At 45.1% G+C, this 17,987-nt stretch overlaps 1 protein-coding gene across 1 annotated transcript in view; it reads left to right on the forward strand.

Annotated features, from left to right (window-relative positions):
* LOC118564735 (potassium voltage-gated channel subfamily D member 1-like) overlaps nucleotides 1–8,648 on the forward strand; it is a 19,637-nt gene extending 10,989 nt beyond the window's left edge. The window contains exons 2-6 of the mRNA XM_036143580.1: nucleotides 2,763–3,006; nucleotides 3,375–3,458; nucleotides 5,813–5,908; nucleotides 6,124–6,374; nucleotides 7,539–8,648. Of these exons, the coding sequence (XP_035999473.1) occupies nucleotides 2,854–3,006; nucleotides 3,375–3,458; nucleotides 5,813–5,908; nucleotides 6,124–6,374; nucleotides 7,539–7,746 (792 nt within the window). The 5' untranslated portion in view covers nucleotides 2,763–2,853 and the 3' untranslated portion in view covers nucleotides 7,747–8,648. The remainder of the gene's footprint in view (nucleotides 1–2,762; nucleotides 3,007–3,374; nucleotides 3,459–5,812; nucleotides 5,909–6,123; nucleotides 6,375–7,538) is intronic.
* Nucleotides 8,649–17,987: the final 9,339 nt, after the last annotated feature.

The raw sequence follows: 17,987 nt of genomic DNA on the forward strand, positions 1-17,987 counted from the left end.
ATGACAGAATCAACTCTTATTTTGTAAAGAGCATTTATTTGCTTTATTTTTGGAACGTTAACTCATTTTCTGTTTGGCCTTGAAGGCTGGAAATAATGATTTCAGTTTATTTAATTATTCATCTCTCAGGTTCAATGTGTAAATACATTAATCCCTCGCAAAAGAAGAGGTTTGGACATTTAATTCAGTCAGAACCATCATTCTCTTCGTTGGTTACATAAATGTTTTAGGGTCTGTTCTCTTATTTTCTTTCAAATTTAATATTTTAAATTCAAATCTGATTGAATTTGACTTTGTAAAGTGCCTTTAGATGACATGTTTCATGTATTGGCACTATATAAATATAGTCAATGGCTTGCGCCCCCCTACCTTTCTGAGCTGCTGCTCACTTTTAATTCACTTTAACTACCTTATATTTCTACCTTGGCTTGTCTGTGTTTTACTTTTCTATTTTAATTTTGCTGTTTTTCTCAGTTGTATATACAGCACTTTGACCTCTGTTATTATAAAGTGCCTGATAAATGAAGGCGGTACGTTATTCACTCTAAGCCGAACATTCTGGGGTAAAATCTGCAGAAATGCTCCAACCTAAACTGGGAATCACTGACTGGACTGCAGGTTCAGAACCAGGTTCCCCAGCAGACTGATGCCCCATACGGACAGAATTATTCTCTTTTCATGGTCACCGTCAACTAACTGCACCATCTGCACCATCATCCGGTCCGTTCATTGCTGCCACACATCCTGCAGATACTTGAACTATTCAGAACTTTTCTGCACATAGAAAAGGTCTTTTCTGGTTTGCTGCTACATTCCTGATATTTCTATTTCTGTTCTTTTATGTTCTGTTTCTACTCGGAGCCTTGCAGTTGAAGTTTTGCTGTAATACACGTTATGAACATGCAGCTGGATGACAGTAAACTCTGAGAGCTCTCCCAGGTCCGGAGACGGTTCTGCTCCCTGTTCTGTGGTTTGAGCTGCTGTATCTAAAGAATCGACGAACCGAAGCATTAATCAGGTTAGCTGGGTAATTAAGCTCTGCAGCAGGAGTCTAGAACCGTCTTCTCCTGAAGTCCAGAACCAACAGACAACACGGATGTCCCAGCTGGGTTTCCCGGGTTAACGAGGTTCCTGAGGTCCCAGGATTTTGGATCCAGGATGAACCAGTGAGAATATTTTATTCTCACTGGTTCTAAATATTTATATTTAGACACTAAAGTAAAATTCATCCAGGCGCAGGTTGGACTCCTCCAGGTTCTGCTCCTTCTCTCAGGTTCTGTTTGTGGTGCTGATGGAAAAGCACGGAGGATCATGACTGACAGAACCAGATCACCAGATCCGGATCCCTCGTAGACACCTTGTGTCCATGTTCTGTCTGTGTGGGGAGAGGAAGACGTCTGGGCAGCGCCGGTAACTCTGCAGAACCGGGTCAATTCAGAACTTGAACTGAGCTTCAGAAAGTTTCTACTCTGTATTCCAGTTTTTATCACGCCGACCCAGAAGTAGCTGCAGGGTTTAAAGCAGAATCAGAAGATATGAGCATTAACTGCTGCGACGAGCCGAGGACCTTTGAGGCGTAATCCGCAGCAGCAGGTGGAGCAGAGCGTCTTTTCCTCCATATCTGATCTACTTTAATTCTTCTTTAATTCCCTGAAGATCTGCTGCACTGAAGCTTCACCGCTGCAGGTTTTATCCTCTCACCTCTGGTTCTGCTGGCAGAACCTCAGCCTGAGATGAGAGAAACTAAAGCTTTCAGCAGCACATGGACCTACTGGAGCTTCAGGTTCCCTGTCCACCGTTTCACCTGATGCCAGCATTTGTCTGGGTGCTTCTGTGCCGGACCTACATTAGAACAAGCAAGGTTCTGACGGGTTCTTGGGGTTCATAACGGACCCAACCTCCAAACATCAAAGGGAATGATGGCTGAACCGCAGTAAGACATGAAGTCTAGGAGACAGCTGCAGGAATGGACCTGAGACAGAACCTGAGTCAGAACCTGAGAGTGGACCTGAGACAGAACCTGAGACAGAACCTGAGTCAGAACCTGAGAGTGGACCTGAGTCAGAACCTGAGAATGGACCTGAGACAGAACCTGAGACAGAACCTGAGAATGGACCTGAGACAGAACCAGAGTCAGAACCTGAGAGTGGGACCTGAGAGTAGACCTGAGACAGAACCTGAGAATGGACCTGAGACAGAACCTGAGAATGGACCTGAGACCGAACCTGAGTCAGAACCTGAGACAGAACCTGAGTCAGAACCTGAGACAGAACTCAAAGTGTCTGTAGTGCAAACAGGTCTCTTTATAACTCGTGTTTATCATCTCTAATTTTAGGGCCCAAATAAGCAAATTCACTTTCAGAAACAAGCTCAAAAAACCGCAACCCGCAAATCCTGAAATTTACGAGCGACTTTAGAAAAAATAAGCCCAAAGTCGCATGAAATAAGCGGACCTGGCAACGGTCAGCGCGGGTCTGTTTTGCTACAGTCTCTTGCGTTCTTGGAACTATGGAAGCACCGAGGGTAAAAAAAAAAACAGCCTGCAAAGTGCTGCAGGGAAAAAAAAGATTAACATGCATCAAAAAAAATGTTGGCGTTATGTTAACGCGTTAATAACCACATTAAAACTGACAGCGCTAGTCCAGATGTATCTGGCTGGAGACGGCAGGAATCAGCACGCCTAGGCAGCCTCAGCTGTCACACCCCACCGTGACCCACACTGCCCGGTTCTATCCAGCGGTTCCACCAGACTTTGTTCAGAGGTTTGGTTTCTTCTGGGTTTCTGACGCTGCTTCCCAACGTTGACGAGAACCTAAAGGTTAAAGCTGCGTTTCTCTCTGCAGCTACGGAGACATGGTCCCAAGCACCATCGCAGGGAAGATCTTCGGGTCCATCTGCTCCCTCAGCGGCGTGCTGGTGATCGCCCTTCCTGTGCCGGTCATCGTGTCCAACTTCAGCCGGATCTACCACCAGAACCAGCGAGCGGACAAGATGAGAGCCCAGCAGGTCAGAAGCGTCTGGTTTTAGATCCTGACGGGCAGATTTATCCGTCATCATCATATGTTTAACAGGTGAAATCCCAGAGTGCGCTCACTGCCAGGTCAGGTGACTTTACACATGTGGCTCCGCCCACAGAAAGTAGGTCCAGAAGGTGAAGGTCCATCCAGAACAAACAGTGAGATGCATAAAAACAAAGCTAATTTCCCTTTAGGATTGATTAAGTGTTCAGGGTTTGAATTTATTCACTTTGTCCATTTTTACACAATCAGCACAAAGTGAAGCTCGACAATCCCAGTTAATTCACCTGAGAGCTGGCAGCTGGTTACAGCGTGTGTGTGTTTGCTGATGCTGTTGTTTTCCTGTTTCCTTCACAGAAAGTGCGTTTGGCTCGGATCCGCATGGCAAAGAAAGGAACGACCAACGCCTTCCTCCAGTACAAAGAGGACCACACTCTTGGAGTGAGACGCACGCGCAGAGACATCCATGTTTTACATACTTACTGGGGACCTTGCCTTGACTTCCAATGATTTTTAACACTTGCTATGGCCTAACAAAGAAGGTCCTCACTTTGGTGGTAAAATATGAATATCTCAATTAGCTGCAGTAAGTACAAACACACACACACACACACACACACACACACATACACGCATACATGCACAGACAGACATCTTTGTTTAATGTGCATAGTGAGGACCGTGCCTTGACTTCCATTCATCTTCAAGCCTATCCCTGATCTTTCTGGGTTTATACCGAACCCTGACCTAAACCTAACTGATACCTTAGTGCTAAACCTATCCCCTAGGTTAAGGTCCTCAGTTTAGTGGTAAAATATGAATATTTCACTCAGCTGCAGGCACAAGAACATACACACACCTAGACACCCTGAGAGGACGAATGAACAAAGGTCAGGCAGGGATGGGGCAGCTGGAGGACTTCCTTCAGGAGAGCTTCCTTCTCTTTCTTAGTTTGTCTCGTCATCCTGACCAGAACTACAGACACTAACCTCCTGGCTCTGCCTGGCTGAAGCCTTTGAGGACTCAGATCTCTAACATTCGCCCATAAGACTACAACGAAAACTGTAAGATTTCCCTCGTCTGCAGCCATCATGTCCAGATGCAGAACAAGCTGCAGGGCATCAGGTTCAGGTATTGCAGAGCCTCCCAGCTTTTACCTCAGCTCTGATAAAGTTTCCTTCCCTGTTTTAGCTTCATCGTACCTCTTTAGGTGTTTCAGGCTGACGGATTAAAAGTTTCACAGAAACAGGTTTTAGCTATAAGTAAGCTTGATGGAGTGAACAGATCTCAGACCCGCACCGCTCCTCATGAGACCAAATCCACCTTCAGCGCTGAGCAGGAACCAAGGATTTAAAAAGGGCTTAAAGAGGGTAATGAAGAGGAGGATTAGGGCCGTGCAGGGGGAGGAAAAGTGAAAAATAAAAGGATAGGAAGTAGGAAAAGTTCTCCTTTTGTTTGATGAGAAACAGTAGAGGAGTAAAAGCAAACCGTAAGAAACGAGACGCATTTGAAACATCAACCTGCAGTTTTTCACATTTTAAACACGAAACAAGTCCTGCAGACCAAAGCAGCATCTCTGATGTGAAGCTGCAATGCCTCACTTTGATTTGACTGCAGCCCCAGAGGAGGAATATGAGCAGCTGGGTGAGAGCCGGGGTCCATCCTGGACAGGTCGCCCGTCCACCTGTCCCACCTGTCCCACTCTGCTCCAGCCGGCTTTAATCAGAGTTAAACTGCTACTCAGCTGGGCTAGAAAAGCCAGAAACACTTCCTGGAGGCCTTTAAACTTCACCCCTCAGCTTGTTTGTGTCACTAAACACAGAAGTCTGTGACAAATGCTCAAGAATAAAAAAGTAAATAAATCATAAATAAAAACGTAAAAACAAAATAATGTAAAATATTATATGTATTAAGTATTATTGTATTAACAATACAATAATACTATGATAATATGAAGTTGTTTGCCTCACAGATTTAAAATGTAAGGCTTTATGAGGAAGTTTTCAGGCACAGCAGGAACTACAAGAAGGACTTTAAAGCGCAAAACTGCAGACTTTTGAGCGCTGTGAATTATTTAATTGGTTCTATTTTGGGTATTCCCGCTTTGCTGATTCAATGACCTTTGCTCAGAGGAGCTGGCAGCCCTGCCTCTCTGCTTTACCCCCGGGAGAAGGCAGAGATCTCCCCGACACGGTGGTTCGACCAGCAGCCGTGAACACTTTGAACCACTGAAAGCTGTTAAGTTTTCTCATTAGGGATAAAATTCAACAGCTTTCAGTGTAAAGCGAGAGAAAGGCTCATTAAATCTGCAGATCAGATTCAGGTTATTAAACCCAGTGCAGCCGTCTGCATCTAGAAAGATAAATTGTCCTTTTTCTTTTCTTTTGTTTCCATCAATAAAATATATATAAAACTTTATTTTAGTTTGATCTACTCCGTTCATGGTGGTCCTTGATGTTAATGCCGTCGTCTTTACTTTTTCTTGTACTCTGCTCTGCCGCTCTTTAGCCAAACAACCATGGACACACTCATAGCTAAGGGCGATTATTAACCTAACAGTCATGTTTAAGGACTGCGAGAGGAAGCCAGAGTACTCAGAGAGAACCCACACATGCGCAGGGAGAACATGCAAACTCCCTGCAGAAAGACCCCTGGGGTTGAACCCAGGATCTTCTGGCTGCGAGGCACTAACAGCCCCTGTGCAGCCGGACTTCATGCATGTTTCTGTAAAAGCAAAAACCGGTCATTGATTCCAGGTTTGACGGAGGATCGATATGTTTCTACTGTGTTTTCAGGACAGAGACAGCGGCAGCACGGCTCTGTGTGTGAAGAACCGCTCAGCATTCGAGCATCAGCACCACCACCTGCTTCACTGTCTGGAAAAGACCACGGTGAGGCTGGATCAACGGCTTCATGTCGATGGTCCTCAGACTAACTAGACCTTCACATGAAACAGACCACACAGGTAGAAAGGGAAAGACGTGAACGGTACCATGAGATAAGCCAGAATGACTCTAATAAAATCTGGTTTGTGGACGTTTGACGCCTCTTTAAACAGAAGGTTGGAGTATTAATGTCTGTTTCTGCCTCCATCCCGTTCTCACAGAACCACGAGTTCACAGACGAGATGACCTACAGCGAGCTCTGCATGACCGAGTCGGTGGGCTTCAGGACCAGCCGCAGCACCTCCCTGTCCAGCCAACAGGGGGCGCAGAACAACTCCACAGGTTGCTGCCCCCGCCGGGCGCGCAGGAGAGCCGCCATGCGCCTGGCTAACTCCACGGTGTCCGTCAGCCGGGGGAGTGTCCAGGAGCTGGACACGCTGCACTTTAAAACCACCGCCATACCGCCCCAAACGTAAATCCCTGCTCTGCACACAAAAACACATGAGTGAAGCAAAAACGGCCAAAGACCAGGATCTCCTCGTTAGTGAGAAATGTAAAGGTCCCTGTGTTTAGCTGAAGACGTGTAGCTTGATTTTATACAGAAGCAGTAGGGAATGTGTCCATCTTTAAGCAGTCAGTCTGCTGCTAATCCCAGTTCTGTTTCCCGGGTAGCGTTATTCCCTGGATGGGTGGTTCAGGGATGAGCGCCCTGCTCCTGTCATGTGTCACGGCTGCAACACGCCGGACAGGAGTGGCTGAATAACCAGCCTGTCACCTCGTTCTGCAGAGGCCTGCTGGTTTATTGGGGATTAGTCGTGAATTTCCATCGACACAGGCTCAAATATACCCCCCCCCCCCCGCATTGGGCTAATACTTCTGCAGCCAATCACAACTTGTAGGGTGTTTGGAAAAGGTTTTAGACGACAAGCCCTTGCCATCAATGCAGCTGGATGCAACCACTACTCATAATTAGGGTTGAACTAATTGGTCTGTTGCTAATGACCCTGAAATGAACCAGAATCCACACATTTTCAGCAGGATTAAGGCTGGAGTTTAAAGAAGGTGACTCCAGGAGATACTCCAGCTTTATCCAGTAAAACCAGCCAGATGTGTGTTTGGACCGTCGTCCTGCCAGACAGTGTCTCTGTTCACAAGATTTACATCAATGGCCTCAATGACAAGAAGAAGAAGAGGTAATGCGAAGCTTTTAGAGCTCAGAACACCGTGCCAAGCATGGTGGTGGCAGCATCATGCTGGGTGGTTGGCTGGCTGTTAGTGCTACTGATACTTTGCTCAAAGACGAGGGAGGGAAGAAGCAGGACTACCTTCAGTATTTCCAGCTTTCACTCAGATCAGCAGTGGTTGAAACTGTGATCCAGCAGGACAATGGTCCCAAACACAGATCCAAACTGGGTTTACGGATGAAGCAGGACGGGAGACCTGTTGATCATTAATGGACCAAGATCAACGTCCAGGTCTGTGGCAGGAAGCCCAGTAGTTTACTGAGCTCTACCAGTTCAGCGGACCAGGATGAGGCCAGGCGTTTGTTGATGTCCTCAGAACTAGACCACACAGATCCGTGTTTCTGCTTCCTGTCAGAAGGTGACCTTGATCTCTATCTCTGTCTCTCTCCCAGTCGATCCAGTCTGAACGCCCAGCCTGACGACCTGAAGCTGAACTGTGGCGAGCAGGATTTCAGCGCCGCCATCATCAGCATCCCCACGCCACCTGCCAACACGCCTGATGAGAGTCTGCCCCCATCGCCGGCGCCCCTCGCCGGCATCCTGAGGAACACCCGGGCCACCGCCTACACCCACGACACCGTCAAAATCTCCTCTCTATAACCTTTGATTCCTCCCCCTCCCCCCTCCCCCTCAGAAACGCTCGCCCTCTGAACCGCTGATCCTGGATCCGACCCGCAGGCTGACAGCTGGGACTGCTCTGATCCTTGGACAAGATGTTCGGGATGAGCCCGAAACAGGAACTTTAGAGAAGGATTTATCCTCCAGAGAACAGCTAGGAAGCAGAAGACTCCTCCGTTTCAACACTTCCACACACTTTTCACCCCGACACAGTTCATCCTGAGAGGCAGGAGCGTCCTGGACCGCCTGACACCAGCCGCAGCTTTGGGTTCTTTGGGTTTATTCCTGTTCTGGGTCTAAATGGGATGGATGGAAAAGGGCTGCTCTGGAACGCCGTCTCACTTTCCATCAAGAAAGGAACCGCTTGTGAGACCGAGTCGACTCAGAGGGAGTTTCTTGGATCGAACTGTTAGCTGAGTGGTGCGACCCGGTTTTAAGTGAGAACTGGTTCTGACTCTGATTGAGAGGATTAAATCCAACCCAGGAGCTGGAAAGATGAATCTTCAGGATTTGGCTGCATGTTTGGACCATTTCCGTACTCACTAATTCAGTAACCGAAGCCCGTTTGGGCTCTTTGGTTCTGAAGAACAGAACATGATTGGCGGGAACTCTCAGGATTATCAGATAAAGAATTTAAAGCTGCTGCTCAAACCAACTGACCTGCCAACCAAACAGAACTGAACCGGACCGAACTGATTCTGCCCTTCTCCTCCTGCAATGATCCAAACCTTTTGAAGACGGGATAAACGGGCTCTGATCTGAGCTGCTCTGGTTCTGTAGCTCCGAAGTGTTCGATGCGGACCGAGAGCCTTCTACTCTTTAAAATATGCAACGTAACAGGAACAGTGTGTGTTAAAATCTCCAGAAATTACTGCAGGGAACAAACAGGGGAGAAGTTTTCACAGAGAGGACTGAAGCTCCTCAGCAGGAGGTCCCGCTGGTCCGGTTGACGTGCACCTTTCTGTCAGCTGGTCAGAACCTCCAGGGCTAAAAGCTTTCCATCAACCTGACAGCAGCCGACGCCAGGAAGGTCACATGACCAATGCGCCGCCTCTGCTTTTACACGTAAAGATGGCCGAAACGTTCTGTCAAGCAATAATGCCAAACTGCTCCTGTTGTTCCCACCTTCTAGACTTTAGTCCTGATTAGCGGTCCTGGTAGGAAGGAGTCAGCGGCCTGTAGCACACAGCGCCACCTACAGACCACACAAGGAAAGGACATGTGACCACAGAGCTAAGGTCCGATTTGTTCCTCGTCCAAAGACAGAACCAGTCAGAGGCACCAGTCAGTCTATTAGGACAGAATAAATATCCCCAGTTGCCTGGAGATGAATGGCTTGCCTCACCGTTACAGTCCTGGTTCTGGGGAGATTGTTGTAGAGTTCTGGTCTTCAACCTGGTTCTGCTCAGCTTTCTGAGGTCTGGACTTTGACTAGTCCGTTGCAGAACCTCCTTGTCTTTTACGTCCATGCTGTTGTAGCTCTGCTGCTGTGTTTGGGACCACGGTTCGGTTCTGTTTGTGACCCAGTCTGGGCCCAGTTTCAGTGTTGGACACATGGACTCATAGTTGACTGTAGAATACTTTGGTCTACAGAAGTTCTCGGTTCCTTCAGTGGCTGCAGATTAAAAAACAAGCCAAAAGCATCGCCCTCCTCCACCGTGCTCAACGGTTAGGACGAGGCGCAGGTTTTCCTCCAAACATGTTCTGACCTTGGCCCGAGTCGGCTGGACCGCCACTCCTGGGAAGGGTGGCCGCTGTCTGGGACGTTCTCCTCATGGAGGAACCTTCCTCTCCGCAGGATGACGGTTTTCAGACGGTTTGGACCTTATGAGCCTGTGTTCAGCTATGCTCACATCTGTGAGGAGGTGTCCTGCTCCACATGGTTCTGTTTGTGTTTCTGTGGTTGGATCAGAGCCTTCGGTCGCTCTTTGTTCCACATCAATCAGAGAAACCCAGTTTCTGGATCTGCTTTAGACCTGGTGGTGGATCATTGTCCTTCAGCAATCGGGTTTCTTCAGGCCGTTCACTCTTCTAGGCTTGAGTTGATGAACTCTGTTGCTTGTTTCTCTCATAATATCTGGCAACCCTGAAGCAGAGGCTTTATCCAAAGATCAGGAGTACTGTTTGGTTCTGATCCGTAGGGAATTACTGGACCTCTGGTAGACGGCTGCTGTCTCCAGGCTGGCCACTAGGAGTCAGAACCTTTGACCAAGTTCACGGCTACAAACAGGGAGGGTGGCTTCAGATTCCTGCGCTCGCATCGTATTAAAACAGGCTGACAAGTAACAGAAACTACAGTTAATGACAAAAAAGGCGATATTCAGGGGAAAAGGTGAGAACAGCAACAGAACGGACAGGCGAGTACTGAAAGAGGCGGTTCTGGTCTATTAATCAACACGGATCATTTAAAATAACCCTGCATAAATGTAGTATAATGAAGATGTTTAAAGCTGAACAAACATTATTTTTATTGCTTGAGGAGGGTTTCAGCTACCAGATGAAAGCTGTTTGCTCCCCTGGAGGCTCCTGGAGCTGGTGGAGGTCCCGGCAGGAAGGTGCACGTCGTTGGCCTCATGGGGCCTGAGCTGGGAGAGCCAGGAGACAGAGGGACCGCTGTAACATATTTTGTATCATAAACGCATCTTCTGGACCAAAAAGACCAAAAAAGGAGAAAAAGGTTAAATGGAGGGCACCAGCCTCCTGTCTGGTGTTCCTCTGCGCATGAGCCTCGTACCGTAGAAGTAGCACCGCTGATCATTTATCAACCTTATCGGAGAAAAGATCAAAAACAACACAGTGAGGAACAAACTCGCATCTTCTGTTGTTTTGCATGATGGTGTTGGTTCTGTTGAATTCCTTCCTTCCTTCCTTCCTTCCTTCCCTACATTCCTTCCTTTCTTCCTTCCTTCATCTCCTATATTCCTTCCTTCCTTCCTTCATTTCCTTCCTTCCTTCCATCAATTCCTTAATATCTGTTCTTCCTTCCTTCCTTCATTCATTTCCTTTCTTCCTTCCTTTCTTCATTTCCTTCCTTCATTCCTTCCTTCCTTCCTTCATTTCCTTCCTTCCTTCCTTCCTTCCATCAATTCCTTAATATCTGTTCTTCCTTCCTTCATTCATTCATTTCCTTTCTTCCTTCCTTTCTTCATTTCCTTCCTTCATTCCTTCCTTAATGTCTGTTCTTCTTTCCTTTCTTCATTTCTTTCCTTCAATCAATTCCTTAATATCTGTTCTTCCTTCCTTCCTCCATTTCTTCCTTTCTTCCTTCCTTCCTCCATTCCTTCCTTCCTCCATCCCTTCCTTCCCTCCTTCCTTCCTTTATTCATTTATTTCCTTCCTTCTGTCCTTCCTTCCCTCCTTTATTCCTTCATTTCTCTCCTTCCTCCCCCCCTCCCTCCCTTCCTCCCTTGCTTCCTTCCTTCCTTCCTGGAACTTTTCCAGGTGAGTTTTTGCTCCGTTGAGAAAAAAATCAAGCAAATTATACCAACGAGTTCCTGAATCCAGGACCAATCAGGCATGCTCCTCCAGAATGTGTGTGTGTGTGTGTGTGTGTGTGTGTGTGTGTGTGTGTGTGTGTGTGTGTGTGTGTGTGTGTGTGTGTGTGTGTGTGTGTGTGTGTGTGTGTGTGTGTGTGTGTGGTGAGCAGTCACAATTATGCATGGATACCGTTGTAGGTATTGTTCCTGTTTTCTCCGGCAGCAGCACCACGAGAGACGAGACTGAACTGGAACTTTTCACGTCGTCTTCAGAAACATTTTTTTTAATTTTAATTTTTTTCAGAAACATTTCTGCAGTTTTTTTTAACTGCAGCTTCCAGACTCAAAGCAGGATCCTGGATCAGTGCAGGAACACAGAAAAGCTTCAGGAGGTTTATTAACATCCCAACAAACGCAACAAGATTCACTTCAGTGGAATAAATGATTTCCACCTTCCTCCTAAATTACTTTTAGTCAAATAAACAGGGACAAATTGGATTTTAAATACTAATTAAATTGACTTACAGAAATATATCAATGCCAAAATAATACATAAATAAATAAAAACAATTTAACACAATAGATGTTAAATTATTAATTATAGTTTAATAGACATTAATGTATGCCACATTTCATGGCAATAAACATAAAAAGAAGTGATTTGTAAAGTTTTTATGTTTTTTAACATATTTTTGTTGCTTTGTTGGAATGTGTATTAATTGAGCTGTTTCTATGATTCTGGCCTGGCTCCTAGTTTAGTTCCTCCTCAGACAATAAAAACACGCAGGCTGGACGTCTGCAGGAATCCTGCCGACGTCACTGCGCTGCCTGTTCAGCTCTAACCGGAGGACGACTAGCAGCATGATCCAAACATTATCTGCATTATTCAACAACTGCAACACTGACTGTTTTTCTGTTTTACAGCCATAAACTCCTACAGGTTCCACCTTAAATGAAACTTTACAAATCTGCGCCATAAACCTTTTATATGTTTCAGAGACATCAGAACATAAACTGCTGAGTTTTTTACTGTCATTGTTTTTATCTGGCTTTTCATTTACGTCTTTTGTTTTTTATTTAAAAAGGTAGCAAAGCTGCTCAGTAATCTTCCAGCAGCTGCTTTGTTCTTTGAATCTGGAAGCATTGGGTTTTATTCTGGGGCTTTGACCTTTGAGCTGACAGATAAATCATTTGATTTTTTCTAATGGACACCGACGTGATGATGATGATGATGATGGTCATGATGATGATGATGATGGTGATAATGATGATGATAATGATGATGATGGTGATCATAGTGATGATGATGATGATGATGATGATAGTGATGATGATGGTGATCATAATGATGATGATGATGATGATGATGATAATGATGATGATAATGATGATGATGATGGTGATGAAGTTCAGTCTCCTAATGGCGGTGGGTGGTGGCAGCGAAGGAGAAAACAGCTTTAAAGCACAGAGGTGTATATTCCAGTCCACTAATAAAGACAAATGGAAACTGAAGGTGTCTGCTGGATTTCTTTTCGGGTTGAAACTCTCCGGCTCCCCCTGCTGGTCACACAGGGACAGAAGGACTTCCTGTTTGACCAGGAAAACTTAACGAACTTGCTGCCATCTAGCGGTCATTGCGTGAAACAACCAGAACCAGAACCAGAACCAGCTTTATTGGCCAGTTATGTGAACACATATGAGGAATTTGACTCTGGATTATACAATGCTCACGATGTCCTCATGTATACAGAAATAACACAATACATGTGTTATTATTGCTGACAGCAAAGATCAAACTTTTTCATTTTAATGTAAAATATGTTTGTATTTATATGTTCTCAAAAACATTAAAGGAGTAATTTAAAAAGCAGGTAAAAGAGGATTAAGAGTATGACTAAATAAAAACTCTGATCTATTTTAGCTTTCATCCATGCGACAGGCGTGTCACGTGGTCCATATAGCGGCCAGTTAACCAATCAGAGAGCCTGGTTTGTTTCTGAGCAGCAGACGCAGCAGTTTTAGCCATAGAAAAAAGTTAAGTTCTGTTGTAGTGAACGTGAACCAGAGACGATGCCTCATTCCTGTGCTGCATGGAAATGTATTCTGGCTAATTTCACTACTTGTATCTGCCTTCTATAAACTAAGGCTACACCATGTTGCAAAACTGGACACACTAAAGCTGCAGAGTGGTAACACTAGAAAAAAGCTGTGCAAGACCATTCTTTCAAGGTTTTTACCTTGCATACAGTACAGACTATTGTATTTAGACATAGATGTCTAACAATTTAGCATATGTTAAATGCTAAAATTGAAAATCTACCTAAGAAGAATATATGTATCACTAAATCTGGGTTCCTTTGTTGTTTTTGTTTGTTGTTCTCCAGTCACGCCCGCCCAGTGGCTCTTTGGCGACGTCCTTCCCGTTCAGTGTTGGAATCCAACCACGAAAGGAGGGTGGCTTGTGTTGTTTTTAATACATTCTGTAAAAACACTCCTCCCCTTTCCTTTCACCCGACCATTTCCTCGTTCACCGACCAAAGCAAGACAAAGAAACGCGCCACTTTTGTTCGTTTTTGTTCGCACATCTAGATGTGCACATCTTGGGCCAGCTCCTCAGGAGGAATCCCAAGGCGTTCCCAGCAGAGAGACATAGTCCCTCCAGCGTGTCCTGGGTCTCCCCCTGTGCCTCCTCCCGGTGGGACGTGCCCGGAACACCTCACCAGGGAGGCGTCCAGGAGGCATCCTGACCAGATGCCCGAGCCACCTCAACTGGCTCCTCTGGACGTGGAGGAGCAGCGGCTCTACTCTGAGTCCTCCCCGGATGACTGAGCTCCTCACCCTATCTCTAAGGTAGAGCCCAGACACACTACGGAGAAAACTCATTTCAGCCGCTTGGATCCGGGATCTCGTTCTTTCGGTCACGACCCAAAGCTCATGACCATAGATGAGGGTAGGAACGTAGATCGACCGGTAAATCGAGAGCTTGGCCTTTTGGCTCAGCTCTCTCTTCACCACAACGGATCGGTACAGCGCCCGCTTCACAGCCGACGCTGCACCAATCCGCCTGTCCATCTCCCGCTCCATCCTCCCCTCATTCATGAACAAGACCCCAAGATACTTGAACTCCTCCACTAGGGGCAGCACATCCTCCCCAACCCGGAGAAGGCACTCTACCCTTTTCCGGTTCAAGACCATGGTCTCGGATTTGGAGGCACTGATTTTCATCCCGGCCGCTTCGCAGTCGGCTGCGAACCGCTCCAGTGAGAGCTGTAGATCACGCCCTGATGAAGCCAATAGGACCACGTCATCCGCGAATAGCAGAGACGCAATCCTAAGGCCACCAAAACGGATCCCCTCAACACCTTGGCTGCGCCTAGAAATTCTGTCCATAAAAGTTATGAACAGAATCGGTGGATAGATTAATCATGTCTAAAATAGGGCCACTGATCAGAGGGAATATGTCCTTAAACAACTTGGTTGGGATTGGGTCTAACATGCAGGTAGAAGGTTTAGATGAAGCTAAAATTTTAGATAGCTCAGAAAGCTCTACTGCTTCTAAACAGTTCAGACACTGCGCAGGTTCTAAGGATTCCTCCAATGCTGCCTCACTTACTGAGGACGAGTTTGGGAAGATGCCAATTATTTTATTTTTAATGGAATCAATTTTATTTATGAAGAATCCCATAAAATCATTACTGCTAAGAGCTAAGGGAATGGATGGATCAACAGAGTTAATCACCTTCTTTTTCAAGGGAGATACATTGTATAATGCAGAATGCAAAGAGGAAGTCACACCGTTAGCAAAGGTGTCGATTTGTAAATGGGAAGAAACAGCATTGCTGCCATCTACAGGGCATTTCTGCAATACTGACAATATTAAAAGGGGGACAGACTCTCTAAAGTTTGAGGCAGCATTGTCCGATAAAGATCTACTATAATGGAACCCTCTTCTGGGGGTGGAGAACTCAGTTAGATTAAACTCAAATGTTATTAAAAAATGATCAGATAGGACAGGGATGTGAGGAAATACTGTTAATTCTTCACAATCAATGCCATATGTCAGCACAAGGTCTAAAGTATGGAGCCAAGAGTGCAACGGTTTATGCACATTTTGAGCAAAACCAATTGAATCTAGGATAGTTTTAAAGGCTACACTAAGGTTATCACATTCTGTGTCAACATGGATGTTAAAATCACCCACTATAATAACCTTGTCAGTATTTATCACCAAATCAGATAAGAAATCTGACAACTGATCCAAAAACTGAGAGTAAGGGCCTGGTGGACAATACAAAACAACAAACAGAAGAGGTTTTATTGCTTTGCAGTTTGGATGAGGGAAACTGAGGGTTAAATGTTCAAAAGAACTGTAATTATTAGTTGGCCTGGGACTAATTAATAAATCAGACTGAAAGATGGTTGCCACTCCTCCTCCTCTTCCCACAGATCTGGGAATGTGGAAATTTGAATAATTGGAGGGAGTTGACTCATTTATACTAACGTAGTCCTCTTGTAGCCAGGTTTCTGTGAGACAAAACAAATCAATCTGTTTATCAGAAATCAATTCATTAACTAACAAAGTCTTCGGAGGGAGAGACCATATATTTAATAGACCACATTTAATTATTTTATTTTTTTGGTTCAATGTGATCCGTATGGATTTGTATTAGGTTTTTATGATTTGTTCCTTTTAGATCAGTTTTTGATCTGTTAAGTTTTGGCCATGGGAAAGACACCGTCTCAATAGGATAATGGATGGGTAACAGTACAGAAGCTGCAGAGAGGTGTGTTAAACTACGGCTCTGCTTCCTGGTCTGGACCCTGGGTTGTCAGCATTTAGGAGAACTAATAAATCCGGCCAGATTCTAGAAAGAAGAGCAGCACCATCCAAAGTAGGATGGATGCCGTCTCTCCGGATCAGACCAGGTTTTCCCCAGAAAGTTCTCCAGTTATCAATGTAGCCCACGTCGTTTTATGGACACCACCTAGACAACCAGCGGTTGAATGATGACATGCGGCTAAACATGTCATCACTGGTCAGATCAGGCAGGGGACCAGAGAAAATTACAGAGTCCGACATAGTTTTAGCAAACTCACACACCAAAGCAACACCAACTTTGGTGACCTCTGATGGGCGTGACCGGGTGTCATTACCGCCAGCGTGAATAACAATTTTACTGTAATCCCAGTTACATTAATGGGATTTGTTGAGGGATTAGAACTTCCCACGATACTCCAACCTAAACCTGTTTTGATTGCATAGGGGTCATAATCTTTTCCTGGTATGACATTCCTGGGTTTTAGAGCTCTTGCGCAGTCATAACCAATGAGGAGAGCTACAGGACATTCCAAAAGATCTGGCATTTCATTTTCTATGCTGAGTAGGTGGGGCCACTTCTTTGCTGTTTCTCATGTTGGAATACTGCTTTTCTCTAAAGGAATGTATTCTCGAGTATATGTAGGAGGCAACTTAAGTAAACTCTTGAGAATGGTATCCTGTTACTCTTAGTCCATCAACCCGTTCACTCTGCATGATTGAACCTCTGTCAGTCATTGTTGTCAGTTCTAACTTTACTGGTTCTGTGGTTGCTTGAATTTTTTCACACATGTCCTGGTCAATAAAAGTGTTGCTGCTCTGTGTGTCTAGCAAAGCGTAAACCAACATCTCTGGTTTCTCTGACTTTGCACATGAAAGCCAAACTGGAACAATCATTGAAGTGTGATCACTGTTCCCCATCCTCACACTTAATGAGACACTCTCTGCATTTTCTTCATGTGGTGGGACTTCAGGTTTGTGTACTGAACGATCTTCATGAAGAGGAGAAGGGTGGTTTCTTCTGCACACATTACATGTTAGTCTTTGACGCTCTGAGCGTCTCACCTCTGTTTCGCCTTGAGATGTTGGCTGAACTACTCCTATTTTATGTATTTCAAGGTCTGCTTGAATTTCCCCAATGCGTATCTCAGCTTCTTGTCTGTCTGCTTCTTCAAGTTCTGTTTCTAATTTCTCCTCTAATTGTGCCGTTTCATCTTCTAGAGCTAAAAAGATTTGCTCTAAGACACGAGTGTTTCATTTCCAACAGCAATCTAGATGAAATATTTCAAAACATGAAAAGAAACTTAAACCAAAATGTCACACTTTAGAAAGGTAACAAACAACCTTAACAAAACTTAAAATATCTAGAGTACTGTTATGAAAATATATAACCATTTATATGATAATAGTGTATTTTAAAGTTATACAGATTTAACCTTAAACACAGTAACTTGGGATGGGGAGTTCTTTGCAGAACAATGACTGCATTCGGGCTTCAGTAATGGAACCAGGTGCAGGACATCACAGGAGGTTATATCTGAGGGTCTGTAGAATAGTTAACGGTTTTTAAAACGTTCCCATGGCTCTCAATGTTATCATAGTTAACTCCTAGAAACAGGCCAGGGCCATCACTTACAGCTAACGGCTGTACCGTTAGAAAGCGCATATCTGCTGGAGACTGGTTGTCTCCAGAGGTGGGTTAGCACAACCCCCTCAGGAGTCCTGGAGGTATTAAAAAGACAACAACTTGTACGATGAGACAACAACTTGTAATTACCTTGAAGGGATAAAGTAGGCTATGCTCGTCACTGATAAGTCTGTAAGTGTTGTCTCCCAATTTTGGAATTCCGAATTGTAATAAATATACGTATAAGTGTTTGGTCTCTGATAATTGTTTCTTTCCTTGCTGCCAAATCATGGAACCGGATGGG

The sequence above is a fragment of the Fundulus heteroclitus genome, chromosome 1, assembly GCF_011125445.2.
Source record: "Fundulus heteroclitus isolate FHET01 chromosome 1, MU-UCD_Fhet_4.1, whole genome shotgun sequence".
NCBI lineage: Eukaryota > Metazoa > Chordata > Actinopteri > Cyprinodontiformes > Fundulidae > Fundulus > Fundulus heteroclitus.